Source organism: Rhinatrema bivittatum, chromosome 6 (assembly GCF_901001135.1).
Source record: "Rhinatrema bivittatum chromosome 6, aRhiBiv1.1, whole genome shotgun sequence".
NCBI lineage: Eukaryota > Metazoa > Chordata > Amphibia > Gymnophiona > Rhinatrematidae > Rhinatrema > Rhinatrema bivittatum.
Window position 1 is genome coordinate 4607746 of NC_042620.1, and position 17345 is coordinate 4625090.

General features: G+C 46.0%; 1 protein-coding gene across 1 annotated transcript in view; it reads right to left on the bottom strand.

Moving 5' to 3' along the window:
• Positions 1-17345, bottom strand: part of LOC115093349 (beta-galactosidase-like) — a 207773-nt gene that overhangs the window by 64544 nt on the left and 125884 nt on the right. The window contains exon 10 of the mRNA XM_029604976.1: positions 1143-1201. Coding sequence (XP_029460836.1) covers positions 1143-1201 — 59 coding nt within the window. The remainder of the gene's footprint in view (positions 1-1142; positions 1202-17345) is intronic.

Sequence of the window (17345 nt, forward strand, 5' to 3'; positions counted from 1 at the left end):
CTGCAACAGAGTGGGCACCCCTGAAAGAGAAGAAACCATGAGACGTGATATAAGAAAGCTAGAAGAGGGGTGAAGGGTTAGGCAACTAGGACTCAATGCCAAAAGTGCAGAGTCTTGCATCTGGGTGCAGAAATCCAAAGGAGCTTTGGGTGCTGGGGGCAGTCCTGATTTATCAGCTTCTTGTGGGGGGAGGGGTTAAAAGCACGAAAACTCTAAATCTGTCCCTGGCTGGGGGGGGCAAGAGACTGATGTGAACAGAGAAGGAGAAGTAATATCTGATGATCCGAAGGAAGCAAAATCAATGCGAAGAGCTGGTGACTCAGGCCAGAGTGATGCTAGCAAGCAGGAAAACGGAGGAGATAATGCCCCTGGTGAGATATCACTTGGGGTACTATTGTTTAGTTCTACAGGCCACATCTCAAAAAGAACAGAGAAAGGATAGAAGCAATCCAGAGAAAGGCAATCAAAATGGTGTGGGGTCACTACAGAATGAAGACCTCCATATGTATATCCTGGAGGAGAGGAGAGACAGTGGAAAAAGGACAGGGATTGTTAAATGCTTGAAGAGGATGATATTCATAAGCATTTATCTGGATAACTTGCCAATGTTTGAATACCACCTGCACTTATGTGACTAAACTTTATCTGGATAAAATTTAGCAAGGTAAGTTAGGAGTATTTCAGGGCAGGAATAAGTTAGCTGGATAACTTATCCAGTTCACTCCAATATTTTAAGTTAGCCAAATAAGCTATTCAGCTAACTCTAGATGTGAACAGCAGCAGGTCTGAAGTTATCTGGGAACGTGTTCCTAGATAACTTTAAGCTTAACTGGTTATATTCAAAGAATGTAGCAATCTGGTTCCAGAAAAAGAAGGTCTAGAAGGCCTGGTGGCCAGGGTTACCCAATCCCCAACCCAGCACCACAAAATGGGGCCTTCTGGCCAGAGCCCCCTGCACCCCCAAACACTGACAAAGTTGAAAGGCTACAGGGTTGTTGACTAAAAGACTTACTTCTGGTCTCTCCTCAGCCCCCATCCAGATCAAGCCAACACCCCCCTGGCAAACTGCAACCTCCAAAATCCCTTACCACCCACAAAGCTAGATAGGGCTCGATATTAAAAAACGTTGACAGAAGTCTTACCAGCGGTCCTTTGGCCTCAAAGCGCCGCTGAGCAGCAAATGCCTGCGTTACGTTGGAGACTGAAACAGAAGAGAAGGTGAGGTTCAGATTCAGGACTGTGCAAGCTGCATCTACGGCAGGACGAACATCCCTAGGAAAATCCCCCAGGACTCACTTCCAATGGTCAAATGTACAAAATGTCCAGAAGGGCAATCACAAGAATGACCTGGAACCCAAAGGAAACCCACAACAGAGAAGGGGTGCAAGCAGAAACATCGCTTCCTGTACCAAGACTCTCCACAAACAGGTCAGAGTAAAAGTACTCTATAATGTCCCATTAACCAAACCGAAAAAAGAGAGAATATCACATCATCCATGTGCACAGAAACGTTAGCACTGAACAGCCTGTCACCCCAACATTGTTATCAGTCAAACTATAATGATTTTAATATTAATATTTTAATATTTGCTTTTAGACATTTCTTTCATGCAAGGAAGCGAACAATGAAATGCTAACATTAGGGAAGCTAACAAATTTGGCAGCAAAATAATGAGTGGAAGAGTAGTCTAGTGGTTAAAGCAGTGGGCTATGAACCAGGAGACCAGGTTGTGAGTCCTGCTGTCGCTATAGAGTAGAGAGTCCATCAAGCTAGGTTGAGAGAACCTTGCACAAATATCATCTTTGGGTGAATTTCCTCACTCCGAAGGTCATCAAATCTTCACAAGAAAGCACTGTTTTGTTCATATGTTGAATGTCAAAGTGGCCCCTAACCCCCTACACTAATACCTAAACCTCACCTCGAGTTACTAGGTGGGCCTCCCATACCTATCTAGGGAGAGGACATTATGGCTAGTCTCTCGCTCTCTCTCTCGTCTGAGCTCCCTGGGACCATTAACAATGGTCCCCCAGTGGCTGAATGCAGGAAATACAAAGGAAAATTAGTATCCTTACCTGATAATTTTCGTTCCTGTAGTACCACGGATCCTGGGTTTGGCCCCCCCTCTAACAGATGGAGTCAGAAGTTTACAAAACAAACTCCGCCTCATATAGGCTAGTGCCACCTACAGCCTGGCAGTATTACTTAATGTCAAAGCAGAATGGATCATAAAAAACCCCAGCTAACTATATACAGTAACCGACAAAACCGAAAAAAAATTGGCTCACTGACCCATCAGCTGGAATCAGCACCCATTGGCTGACGAATAACCAAACAATCTGAAAGAAAGAAACCAGCAATACAACAGCAAGGACTCTCCAAACTGACAAGAACCCCAAAGCAGGGCGGGACTCTGGACTGATCCGTGGTAATACAGGAACGAAAAGGATACTAATTTTCCTTTCCCTGTACGTACCCGGATCAGTCCAGACTCCTGGGATGTACCAGAGCATTATTTACTTGGGATGGGATCTGGAGAGGCCCGCACGCAGTACCCCAGATCCGAACAGCCCTGTCCTAGGCGCTTGAACATCCAAATGGTAATGTCTAGCAAAGGTATGAAGCGACTTCCACGTAGCCACCCTACATATTTCCTCGGGTGAAACCTGATGACTCTCTGCCCATGAAGCCGCCTGAGATCGAGTGGAATGCGCTCGAAGGCCTACCGGCAATGGTTGGCTCCTTAACAAATAGGCCGAATTAATGGTTTCCTTTAACCAACGAGCTATCGTGTTCTTGGAAGCCATATTACCAGGACGAGGCCCACTCCATAGCACAACACCCGGAACTCATTGGTAAGTTCCAGGTAGCGGAGCAAAGCTCTGCGAACATCCAACTTCTTTAAATCCTTGAGGGTGGGATCCGATCGGTCACGCTCGGAGAAAGCTGGCAACTCCACAGACTGATTCACGTGGAATGACGACAACACCTTGGGTAGGAAGGATTAAACCGTACGCAGGGAAACACCCGACTCAGAAATCCGCAGGAAAGATTCCCTATAGGTCAACCACCAAAAATATGACCTTCAAAGTGAGATCTTTCAATGTGACCCTACACAGCGGCTCGAAGGGCGCCGAACACAAGGCCTTAAGGACCAAATTCAGATTACAAGACGGACATGGGTCCCGTACATGAGGTCTCAAATGTTTTACCCCGCGTAAAAACGGGAGACATCCGGGTGTGCCACCAAACTTAGGCCACATATGATACCGCGCAAAGAACAGATGGCGGCCACCTGAACCTGCAATGAACTCCAGGACAATCCTTTGGATACCCCATCTTGAAGAAAACTCAAGACCTCAGAAACTCCCGCCTGGGTAGATTCAACGCTCCTGTCGCGACACCATGTATCGAACACCTTCCAGACCCTGACATAAGACAAGGAAGTGAAAACCTTACGGGACTGTAACATGGTAGATACCACCGCATCTGAATACCCCTGGGAAGTCAGACATTTCCTCTCAAAAGCCATGCCGCGAGACAAAAGCAGTCGACCTGATCGAAATAAACTGGACCCTGACGGAGTAGATCCGGTAGATCCGGGAACCGCAATGGACCGTCGATGGCCAGATTGATCAGATCCGCGAACCATGGACGCCTCGGCCACTCGGGAGCAACGAATATCTCTTCCGATGGATACACTTCTATCCTGCGAAGAGCTCGCCCGATGAGTGGCCAAAGAGGAAACACATACAGCAGAATCCCCTTTGGCCAGGGGAGAGCCAACGCGTCCACGCCCTCCGCGCCCGGCTCCCTGCAACGGGTGAAGAAGCGTGGCGCCTTGGCGTTCCGGAACGTCGCCATCAGGTCCAGGCGAGGTGTTCCCCAACGGGCACAGATGCAATGAAAGGCTTCGTCCGCGAGTTCCCATTCTCCGGGATCTAGGTAATGTCGACTGACAGGCTGTAGGTGGCACTAGCCTATATGAGGCGGAGTTTGTTTTGTAAACTTCTGTCTCCATCTGCTAGCGGGGGGGCCAAACCCAGGAGTCTGGACTGATCCGGGTACGTACAGGGAACAGGTATCACACAGTCTGAAAATGTTATCGCAATTTGTGTAACTTAGCTCTTCACATAGGTAATTAGCGCAAATTGCGATAAACTGTATATTAGCATAAAACACACCCCTTTTGCTATCGCATGCGATACTTATCATATTTTGATAAATCTAGGCCTTAGATTGTAAGCCCTCTGGGGATAGGGAAATACCTACAGTACCTGAATGTAATCCACTTTGAAGCGCTGAAAAAAGTGCGAAAAGCGGAATCTAAATCTAAATAAATAAATAATGGGAGCTTTGAATTGCCCCAAAATTGACTGGGGAAATGTAACATCAGGACAATCTAGGGAGATAAAGGGGCCGATGCAATTATGTGTGCTGAAAGCGGGTACTGACTTTTCAGCGCCCGCTTTTTTTTAACGCACGCATGGCGCCCACAAGGGGGGAGCCTTGCAATATTCAAATTAGAGAGTCGCACTAGGAAGGAGGCACTAGGGTCGCTTGCGCAACCTTAGCGCCTCCTTCCTAATGCGACCCGCTGCGGCTGCCGGTTATGAAGACCGATGCCAGTAAACTCAGCGTTAGTTTTCATTACTGGCAGATAGGCAGGTTATGAAAACTGAGGCTGAGTTTACCGGCGTGATGTGTTTCACGAATGTCGGTAAATAAAAGTTAATAAATAAATAAATAAAATCATAACTTGGCGGTCTGCCGAGTTTTTTGTTTTTACTTTAAAAATGAAGTACAGAAGGGGGGTAAGTGACGTCACCAAAGCGCATGGACGCATGAGACACAAGCTCCCTTCCCAGCCTTCTAAATAAAACTTACTTTTTCAGGATTTCTCAGAATACTGTGGCAACATTTAGAAAAAGGAGAAGACTAGGAATCCGGCAATCATGACAGTGAAAAGAAAATTCATTTTCAAAGTTTCTCCTATCGCAAACTCAGAGAGCCGGACGCAGACATGCTAGCTACAGAGGCCGCAGATAAAGAACCGGAGGATTAGTTCAATATTCAGTCGCATGAAGCCCCGACCCAATCCGAGTTTTGGGACTGGTTCAGCGATTTGAGGCAGGATTTTAAAAATTACAAAAAAGAGATCAGGGACATGCTGGGGGAATTCCAGGAGGAGCTCTCTGGCCTAAGCAACAGAGTCGATGAGGTAGAAAATAAAACTGATGCACAAGCTGAGACCTCCAAACAGCTACATGAGGCACTCACAGAACTACAAGATGAAAACCTTACTATATGCTTATTTCTGATATTGTTCAAATTGTTTTTTATTGTTGCAGAACTGCTAAGAAAATGTATAACGTTCACATTGTTTTTTCTGTTACACAACTGCTAAGAAAAATGTATATTTTTGTAAACCGTTATGATGGCTCTACCGAATGACGGTATATAAAACTCAATCAATCAATCAATCAATCAATCAATAAATAAATAAATAAATAAATGCCAAACTAGTGGATCTAGAAAATCGGGCCCGCCGGGGAAATCTGCATTTCCGGGGTTTCAAAGAAACTGCTGACAATGCAGACTGCATGGAGTGCATCAAACGCTTCTGCCTATTTTTGCTAGACACCAGCGATGATAGCACAGCAAGTCCATCTCCAGATATTAAATTTGATAGAGCCCATAGAACCCTGAAAGCACCAGGATCCAGTTTACCAAGGGATATCATCGTATGCTTCCATGATTTCTCTTTCAAAGAAAAAATTGCAGGAATTGCCAGGAAACAGCTGCGCTGGAATTGGAAGGATCAAGAAATCTCTGTCTATGCTGATCTCTCTCAAGCTACTCTTCAGAACAGACAGGATCTTAAACAAGCCACAGTGTTTCTTTGCAAGGAAAATATTAAATATAGGTGGCTGCATCCCTTTGACCTGGGAGGGGGTGTCTTCAAGGATCCATAATACTTCAGATGCCGTTACTCTCTTAAAAGAACACGGCTTTACATTGGCGAATACTCATAGCGCACGTCCGCCTACATCTAAAGGCCAACAACCTCGCTGGCAAAGGGCCAGCTCACGACACAGCAGGTTGAAGCGTAACTCTGACCTTCAGAGGCAATCTTGCGAAGCTACATGACTGTGGGACTGGGTAACCTAAGAGCCAATTATGCTCCTTTAATTACCCGAACGACCATGTGAATTTAAACATGGAGTTATAGGAAAGGAAACTGAAGGATTTTATTTTGCTGTGTTTCTTCACAACTACCTTTCCCTTCTTTTTTCTTTTCTTTTTTATCACGGATTCTTTGATACCATGAATATCCTGAATGATACAGTCCAGGCTAGGGAACTATGTATGATGGTGACTATCACTTCCTCGCGGAGATTAGACCTGCAAGGAGGTTGGCGCAGATCATGGCTATTTAGTGGGGGGGAGCGGGAGGGTGACTTAAGGGTACAAGGGAACCACACACTTGTTAAAGAGGAATACAGGGTTCGCATATCCTTGCTATTGTTTGGGAAAGTCCTACTGCTACCAAAGGAGATCCCGGAACATCAGGTCTCTCAGATGCATGGGTTCCTCATTCCAGGAGTTTATTGATAACTCAGGATACCTGCCTGGCCTTTCTACAGCATATGAGAGGCAGCTTTTTGAATCCTGTAAACCAGAACTTTAAGTACACTTGCTATAAGTTCTAATATGTCTTCTTTTAAATTGTATCCCTTAATGTTAAGGGACTCAGTTCTCCATACAACAGACATCTTCTTTTCAAGGAGGCAAAGGCATTACAGGCAGACATTGTTTTCATTCAGGAATCACACTTGAGGGGCAGGCATGAGGCACTTTTAAAATCTAATCAGTACCCATATCAATATTTGACACCACGTGCAAAGACAGCCAAATATGCAGGGGTGGGCATCTTGATTTTACAGCACCTAGTATTTGCCAGTCAATCCTGTATCCGGGATCCACAGAGTAGATATATAATACTGCTTATATCAGTGGATGGAACGATTTATACTTTAGTAAATATTTATGCACCAAACCAGGAACAAGGGACATTTTTTGAAGGGTTGGGCCAAGTTATAGTGCTTCATGGGAAGGGAAATATAATTATGGGAGGAGATTTCAATTTTGCAAGAAATCCAGAACTGGATTCCTCAAAGGGCAGTGTATCAGTAGCTCCTATACATGGGAAAAAACTGCAGGAATTGACTGACCAATGGTATCTCTTAGATATCTGGAGAGTACACTTCCCAAAATCTAGATCTTATACTTTTTACTCTCCACCTCATGATTCACACTCAAGAATTGATTATTTCTTGATTGATAAAATGCTTTCTCATGCTGTCACTAAACCGGATATCACACCAGTAGCATGGTCAGACCATGTGGCTATTACCCTTGATATTAAGTTTGTTAATTATGATACAGGCTTGTGGTTCTGTCGACTCAATAATTCGCTGTTGGACGATGATGCCTTTGTTAAGATTCTTAATATTAGTATTCAAGACTTTTTTCAATTCAATGATACAGAGACGGTAACACCACCGATAGTCTGGGAAGCCTTCAAGGCATATATGAGGGACCTATTTACCTCTAGTGCGTCCTTCTTAAAAAAACAACTCAATAAAGAAGCTCATGATTTGAGGAACAAAATAGAGAGACTCTCTCACGAACACCAAACTACTGGTGCTTCCCATATTTTATTGCAATTATCACAAGCAAGGGAAGACATCATCCGTCTGGAATCTGCCCAGATGCTCCATTCTATGACCATAGCTAAACAAGAATACTTCAAAGGGGGAAATAAGGCAGGAAGGAATCTGGCTAGGAAACTAAAGAAAATCACATATCAAAACTTAATTACCAAAATTAAAGATAAGAAGGGAGAAATACTGACGAATAATACTGATATTCGCCAGAGGTTTTTAACATTTTATTCTGACCTCTATGCCTTGGAACACCATATCACGCAAGGCCACGTTGATGAATTTCTGGCCAGCGTTACTTTACCATCCCTTTCTGATGAGGCTCGAGAAACATTAGATGCAGAAATTAACACTATAGAAATTCTTCATGCCATAAAAGATCTAAAGTTGGGAAAGTCCCCTGGACTTGATGGACTAACGGCTAGATTCTGTAAGCTATTTGCTCCCTACATAGTAGTGCACCTACAGAGGCTATATAATTAAGGACGGGAGGAGATTTAGCCCCAAATTCTAATTCAGCAGGGATTACCATCTTATTAAAGCCAGAAAGAGATCCCTCAGTGTGTAGATCCTATCGGCCCATATCCCTTATAAATTTAGATATTAAAATATTAGCAAAATGTTTAGCATATTGCATGAATAAATTCATCACTTCCCTTATAGATCAGGATCAAGCATGGTTCATGCCGGGAAGACTGGCTGGCGACAATATACGCAAATTAATTGATGTCATGTGGTGGGCTCATAGGACCAACACCGAGGCTGTTCAATTATCCATAGATGCAGAAAAGGCCTTTGACATGGTTCACTGGCCTTTCTGTTTGGCGTATTAAAGAAAATGGGATTTGGGACATTTTTCTGCACATGGATAGCAGGCTTATATAAGGATCTGAAGGCCTGTCTTAAAATAAACGGGGGGGTATTCCGACTATTTTGCAGAGGACAGAGGCACTAGGCAGGGATGCCCCCTATCCCCTTTATTGTTCGCTATTTTTGTAGAACCCTTGGCCACGGTTATTAGGAACAACAAAGATGTGTCTGGCTTTCGGTTTTCTGGTAGGGAATTTAAACTGACTTTATTTGCAGATGATATTATGTTTTCTGTAACTCAACCACATTTATCTCTTACGGCCATAGAACAAGATATTCCAAATTTTAGTTTAGCCTCTGGGTTTAAGGTAAACTGGGAGAAGTCTGAACTGCTTAACCTTATTTGTGCTTCGACGACTGACCAGGCTTTGAAACCACTCCACCCATTTCGATGGGCTTCCAGTAAACTGAAATACCTAGGTATACAGCTGCCATCACATCCGAAAGATATTTTTTGACTTAATTATTTATTTATTTATTTATTTTAATTTTTATATACCGAAGTTCTTGTAGGGACTACAAATCACTCCGGTTTACATAAAACGAAGAACTGCTCAACAGAGAGTGGAGCTTTACATGGAACCGTAGAACATATGGAACAGTATAACTGGTTGACAATTTAACATAATACTAAATAAAGTAATAATAGTTTAACTGGAAATAAATAAAGAAATATAATATTTTATATATAAGAAGTATAACTATTTAACGTAGCAATAAATATAAAAATAATCAATGCCAAATAAATATATGAAATAAAGTGAATTTTTGAGCTCCAAGATAATTGTCCAGTTGCAATTACACTCCCCTCCTTGATCGGGCCTTTAAGGATTTAGATTGCTGGGGTAATTTACCCATTTCATGGTTCAGTAGGATAGCGACGATAAAGATGAATTTCCTACCCCGTTTACTATATTTGTTTCAATCCCTACCTATACCCCTTTCAAATGCTACCCTGAAATTATGGCAGAAATGGGTATTTAGTTTTAAATGGAAGAGGCAACCACCCCCCCAGGTTAGTAGATATACTTTATATCAAAATAAATCTGATGGTGGTCTTGTTATCCTGAATCTACAGTTGTATTATGTGTCAGCGCAGATATGACCAATGATAGTTTGGCATTCTTCTAAGGACCCCAAACATTGGGCCATTATTGAGCAATCCCAAATTGGAAAGATGCCATTGTCAGCTATGCCATGGCAACACAAGAAAACCTGGTGGCCATGCCCTCTTATGCTTCCCACAACCAGACATAAGCTAATGATCTGGGATATATGGAAGACGAAATTGGTGGGGAAAAGATCATATTATTATTCTACACAACTCTTCCATAATACAACTTTTAGTCCATCCCTTGCATTTCATTCTTTCCTAGCATAGAAAAGTCAGGGGATTATATGGTGGGGCCTTCTGGTCATTTACTTCTATATGCCGTCTGTTTAATCTACCTATTTCTGCATTTTTGGTGTATCAAAAGATAAGGCATTATTGTACAGATACATTAATGAAAGAAAACCTTTGTCAAGGGAAAACATTGCTAGAAGGTTACTGCTCTACATCAGCCTCCCTTAAAGGTCTTTATATCTAAAGTGTATAAATTGTTAAATACAAAATTGGCCTTTGCTCCGGTCCATATTAAGGCTTGGAACAAAGTCCTACATGATGAGTATCTACCTGATGACTGGTTTATAATATTCACGAATATCAGCAAAATATCAATATCTGCCATGCTAATTGAAAATGGGTACAAACAACTATATAGATGGTATAATGACACCGGAACGACTGGCAAAGATGTCCCCAGGACAAGACAGGACGTGCTGGAGGGGGTGCCAACTGTTGGACTCCTAGGATCACATGTGGTGGTTCGGGAGTTGTATAGTACCTCTTTGGAGAGGGGTGGAACGCTTGGGCTCTCAGATTCTGCAGACTCAAATCACAGTGACTATGCAGTTCGTGTTGCTTCATAGCGATGTTGGCTCTTTGGTTGGTAATCAAAGGAAAATTGGTTCTTACCTGCTAATTTTCATTCCTGTAGGACCAAGGATCAGTCCAGACTGCTGGGTTATGCCTCCCTTCCAGCAGATGGAGTCAGAGAAAAACTGAAAAGGCACCCCCCTTAGATATACTGGCATGCCACCTGCGATCCTTCAGTATAATCAATATCAAAGCAGATAGAAAGCAAAAAACCAATGACTAGATCAAGTAAAGAGACCAGCCCTATTACCTTCCGTAATGTAACTTTTTTTTTTTTTTTTGAAAACAAGAAACAGTAAAAAACTATGTAAATGTAAATGTGCGCGGAGAAAAACCTGAAGAAGTGTCAAGATCTGCAAATCGAAAATGAGGAATTAACAGTCAAGCGGACTCTTCTGGATAAAGCCTTGTTGGGCGGGCATCTGGACTGATCCTTGGTACTACAGGAATGAAAATTAGCAGGTAAGAATCAATTTTCCTTTCCCTGTACTTACCAGGATCAGACCAGACCGCTGGGATGTACCCAAGCTGCCCGAAATGGGGTGGGACCTGGAGAGTCCTGCTCGAAGCACACTGCTGCCAAAAGAATCGACATCCGGAGCCCGGACATCCAAATGGTAATGCTTAGCAAAAGTGTGCAAAGATTTCCAAGTAGCTGTCCTGCAAATCTCCTGCGGCGAAACACACTGGCTCTCTGCCCAAGATGCCGCTTGAGATCTGATCGAATGAGCTTTAAGACCATCTGGCACTTGCTGCCCGTGACATACGTATGCCGAAGCAATAGTGTCTTTCAACCATCGGGCAACAGTAGTCTTGAAAGCCTTACATCCTTTCTTAGGACCGCTCCATAAGACAAAAAGATGGTCTGACAATCGAAAAGCAATAGCCACTTCCAAGTACCGAAGAAGTATCCGTCAGATGTCCAGTCTCCTCAAATCGTGAGCTGAGGAGAATTCCGATCCAAATCTGGAAAGGCCGGTAACTCAACAGACTGATTTACGTGAAATGCCGATACCACCTTCGGCAGAAAAGAAGGCACTGTCCTAAGTGAAACCCCAGAGTCTGAAATCCACAAGAACGGTTCTCTGCAGGACAATGCTTGAATCTCAGATATTCGTCTGGCCGAACAGATAGCCACGAGGAACACCGCTTTGAGTGTTAAATCTTTCAACATAGCCCGCTTGATAGACTCAAAGGGAGGACCGCAGAGCCCTTGGAGAACCAAATTCAAACTCCACGAAGGATACACAGCACACACCGGTGGGTGTAAACGTTTGGCTTCCTTCAAAAAATGCGCCACATCAGGATGTCCTGCAAGGGACGTGCCATCAACTGTACCTCTTAAACAGCCTAACGCCGCTACCTGAACCCGGAGCGAGCTGTACGCCAGTCCTCTCTTTAATTTAAGCCTTCTTGCAAGAATGCAAGAATATGCACAATAGTGGCATGGCGCGGGAACACCTTCAACCCGCTGTACCAGGAATCGAAAACCTTCCATACCCGGACATAGGTGAGCGAAGTAGAGGTTTTTCGCGCGCATAGCGGACTGGAAATAACTGCAGCCGGATAACCCTGCTTTCTCAACTGTCTCCTCTCATAAGCCAAGCCGCTAGACAAAAGCGAGCCGCCTGATTGAAAAATACTGGACCCTGTCAAAGTAAATTCGGTAGGTGACCGAGACACAAGGGACCATCTACCGCCAAGTTGATTGGGTCTGCGAACCACAGCCTCCGCAGCCATTCCGGAGCTACGAGGATAACCGGCCCCCGGTGGGACTCTATTTGCCTTTATTTTGTTTATATATTTATTTATTTAAAAACTCTTCTATACCATCTTTAAATTAATTCACCATCACAACGGTTTACATAAAGACACAATAAGAAAAAACTATAATTGGTATAGATTATAAATTAATCATGTGCCAACACAGAACGGTAACATTTTTAATAAGAGAAACTGTGGGTTAATTAGAGCTTATATGTCGGTTAGGAAACTCTTAAGTGGTTCAAGTCTACGTTTAATATGCATTTGGAGATATAAATGAAAAAAATTGATTGCTTGGTGCGTCCTTATCTATCGATTGTTTTCCTCGTTCTCTTTGTCTTTATAAAAGGCTTGTTTAAAAGGCCAGGTTTTCAGATTAGTTTTAAATAGTTTCAGATTCCTCTGTAGTCTTATTTCAAGTGGCATGGAGTTTCTTAGAACATGTCCAGCCAGTGACAGTGCCCTCTCTCTTACTTGAGTGAGGCGTGCTGATTTAACAGAAGGAACAGTTAGTAGAGCCTTATTAGCGGATCTCAGGTTTCAGTGTGGAACATGTACGTGCAGTGCTGTGTTAAGCCAGTCGGCCTTCTCGTCATGGATTAGTTTATGAATTATACACAGTGCCTTATATTGTATTCTTTGTTCAACTGGGAGCCAGTGTAGTTCAACAAGTGTTCCTGTAATGTGGTCTCTTTTCTTTTTGCCTGTCAAAATTCTAGCAGCGGAATTCTGCAATATTTGTAGCCTTAAGACTTTCCCCACCAATGGCCAAGGAGGAAACACAGAGGAGCGTGTCGTGGGGCCATGGAAGGATCAGGGCATCCACCCCTTCTGCCCTGTGCTTCCTTCTGCGACTGAAGAAACGAGCCGCCTTCGCGTTCAGCCGAGTTGCCATCAAATCCAGACGAGGCACTCCCCACCGGAGAGACAAGAGCCGCATTGCCTCCTCAGACAGCTTCCATTCTCCAGGATCTAGCCGTTGGCGACTGAGAAAATCTGCCTGGACATTGTCCACTCCAGCTATGTGAGATGCCGCGAACCGAGTCAGATTGCATTCCGCCCAGACCATCAACCTGTTCGCCTCAGTGGCCACCGGCCAACTCTTTGTTCCCTCTTGACAACTGACGAATGCCACGGTTGTCGCATTGTCAGATAGAATCCTCACCGAACGATGCTGGACTAGCGGGAGAAAACTGCACAGCGCTAGATGAACCGCCCTTGTCTCCAACCAATTTATGGACCACTTGGACTCCTGAGCTGTCCATGGAACTTACGCCGATCGAGACTGACAGACTGCTCCCCAACCGGAAAGGCTGGCATCCGTTGTCACGATCATCCACTGGGGATTCTCTAGGTCCATCCCCTGTTGTAACTGATCGGGAACCAACCACCATTCCAGACTGGTCCTGGCGGGATCCATGAGGGGCAAGGGCAATTGGAACTCTTCGGACTTGAGGTCCCAGCGGGAAAGCAACGCCCTCTGCAAAGGTCTCATATGAGCAAACGCCCAGGGAACCACCTCCAGAGGAGATGTCATATAACCAAGAACTTGCAAATAGTCCCATACCTTGGGCAAAGGAAGGGCCAAAACACGTCGAACCTGAGACATCAGTTTGTCCATCCTCTCCCGAGGTAGGAAAACCTTGCCCACCTCTGTGTTGAAAAGCGCTCCTAGAAATTCCAACACCTGGGACGGTACCAATTGGCTCTTGGAGTAATTGATGACCCATCCAAGCGAATGAAGAAGACTGAACCGCCACCTTGCAAAGATCCTCCGATTTTGCCCAAATGAGCCAGTCATCCAAATAGGGGTGAACTAAGATCCCCTCCCGCCAAAGATATGCTGCCACTACCACCATCACCTTGGTGAAAACGCGGGGAGCCGTCGTCAAACCGAACGGCAGCGCACAAAACTGGAAATGCTCGCCCAAGACCATGAATCGCAGAAACCTTCAATGATGTTCTCGGATTCCTATGTGAAGGTAACCCTCTGTCAGATTCAAGGAGGCCAAAAATTTGCCTTTGTGGACGGCCGCAATGACGGACCTCAATGTCTCCTTGCGAAAACGAGGTACTCAAAGCGCTCTGTTGACCTTTCTCAAGTCCAATATCGGATGGAATGAGCCCTCCTTCTTGAGGAGTACCTGCAGGTCCAACGTTCATCCGGTGAAACCGGGACAACCGCTCCCAGAGCCTTCAACCGACACAGGGTTTGGAGAACCACCTGTTGCTTTGCCAGAGACCCTCAAGGAGGCACCAGGAACAGATCCTGTAGCGGGCGAGCAAAATCCAAAGCGTAACCCTGTTATATGATATCTAGAACCCACTGGTCCGATGTTATCTTGACCCATTCCTCGCGAAACAGGGAGAGACTACCTCCGATCTCCGGAACAGAGGAATGGGCTGGCGCACCTTCATGGGGTAGGACTTGGTGGCAGAGAATCCTTGGGAGGATCCATCGCAGGGAGGCTGTCTACCACGAAAGGAATGAGCCCAAGCCTGGGATCTCGCCAAGGAGCAAAGGACGGGCCCCTACCCGTATGAAAACGGTGCTGACCCCGAAAACGACCCTGAGATGAGCTGAAGGGGCGAGAATATCTGGGCTTGTCCTCAGGGAGCTTGTAAACCTTGTTGTCCCCTAAGGACTTAATAAAATGTTCCACATCATCCCCAAATAATAGCTTTCCTTTAAACAGGAAGGAACCCAGCTGAGACTTAGAAGAGACATCAGCCAACCAATTGCGGATCCAAAGAAGCCTTCTCGCCAACACTGCCGAGGACATCATGTGCGCGGAGGTACGTAGGAGATCGTACAAAGCATCCGCTGTATAAGCTACTGCCGCCTCCATGAGATCCACCTGTTCCGCTTCTGGCGAGGGAAGCTCCTGAGATGTTAGCAATTGCTGAACCCATCTAAGGGTAGCTCTTTACATGAGACTAATATAGATGGCCACCCTCACGTCGAGCACCGACACCTCAAAAATCAGTTTCATGGAGAACCTCCAGCTTCCTATCCTGGAGATCCTTGAGAGCTGCCCTCCCATCACCAGAATCATTTTGCGCTTGGGGATTGCCGACACGGCCACCTTAGGGATCTTAAGAAGATCTAAGGACTCGTCCAGAAGCGGGTAAAGCTTTTCCATGGCCCTACTAACCCGTAGAGTGGCTTCAGGCGCGTCCCATTCCCGGGTCATAAGCTGTAAGAGCATCGGATGAAAAGGAAAAGTTCTAGGGGGAGACTGAAGACCCGACAAAACAGGATCCCCCTGAAGAGGGATCCGCCACTGGATGTGGAGCCTGTCTAAACTGCGCGATCGCGGCAGAGCTAATCTTTTCCCTGCAATAGGCAATTGAGAAGGGCCTTCTCCCCCGGGGATACAGCGGGAGCAGAGGCCTTCGCGGGAGAGCTGTGCTGCCGGCTCTCCACAGGCTGAACACTGCGATCCCCGCAGCATGGAGAATGGAGCTATGGCAAAAAATCAGCTGGGTAACTAAAGATTACCCCCTTCGGAGACCCGGGAGATGTAAGCAGGCTCGCTCTGAGTATTAAACTTTTTTTTTTTTTTTTTTTAAACAGAGCAGCTCCACCAGGGGAATGCACGTCCCTGGGCTCAACTAATAAACAGTAGCTCCACCAGAGGAATTAAACGTCTCTGGAACTGCAGGGGGGGAGGGACCGGCCCACCGATAAATCCCAACTCACCGGGCTGCGATTTTCCGGGTATTAAGGCCATAGGGCTGAAGCCCAACCTTGCCTGCTAACAAGTTTTTTTGGGTTTTTTTTTTTATACTATACTACTTACTAAAAGTTGATCTAGTCACAGGCAACTAAGGGTAAAAGAATCCCCAACACTTATTTAAAAATCCAAAAGGAAATTTAAAAAGGGAAATACTGAAGGATCGCAGGTGGCACCCTGGGTTATCAGGGGGTGCCTCCCAGCTTTTTTCTCTGACTCCATCTGCTGGAGGGGAGGCATAACCCAGCGGTCTGGACTGATCCTGGTACATACAGGAAATAAGGGTTTTGTGCATGGGAAAAAAGTGCGTACAAGCACGCTTACAAACCCGGTTCCCTGCACGACAGGGCCTGCAGCTCCGAGATGCGCCGAGCGGAGCAGATAGCCACCAGAAACACCGTCTTGAGAGTGAGATCCTTGATCGTCGCATTCCGCAGTGGTTCAAACGGAGGGCCAGACATGGCCCGTAGCACCAGGTTGAGACTCCAGGAAGGACAAGGATTTCGCACCGGAGGCCGCATGTGTTTGACCCCTTTGAGAAAACGGAGAATATCCGGGTGTTGTAGCCGGGATCCCCCGTCCCGCAGGAGCGAGCCAAGGGCGGCCACCTGAACCCGGAGAGAGTTGTATGCAAGCCCCTTGTCCACCCCTGCTTGCAGGAACTGAAGTATCTGAGGAACCGAAGCCTCAGCGGGACTCGTGTTCAGGCCGGCACACCACAGCTCGAACACCTTCCAGACTCGCACATAGGCTACCGACGTCGAAGTCTTCCGAGAACGCAGCAGTGTTGAGACTACCGCCTCCTGGTAGCCCCGGCGCCGGAGGCGGCGCCTCTCAAAAGCCAGGCCGCAAGACAGAAGAGTTCTGCCTGGTCGAAAAATACCGGGCCTTGGTGAAGGAGGCGGGGGAGATGTCCTAGACGGATGGGTCCGTCGATCACCAGTTGGATCAGGTCCGCAAACCAAGGTCGTCTTGGCCACTCCGGGGCGACGAAGATCACCGGTCCCTGGTGGACCTCTACGCGGCAGAGTAGTCTTCCCACCAGTGGCCACGGCGGGAACGCGTAAAGGAGCAGGTTGGCCGGCCACGGGAGTACGAGAGCGTCCACGCCCTCCGCTCCCCGCTCTCTCCGGCGGCTGAAGAACCGGGGAGCCTTGGTGTTTCGTGCGGACGCCATGAGGTCGAGGTGGGGGGATCCCCACCGCCGAACGAGCAGCTGCATCGCCTCGTCGGAGAGGGACCATTCCCCGGGGTCCAAAAACTGACGGCTG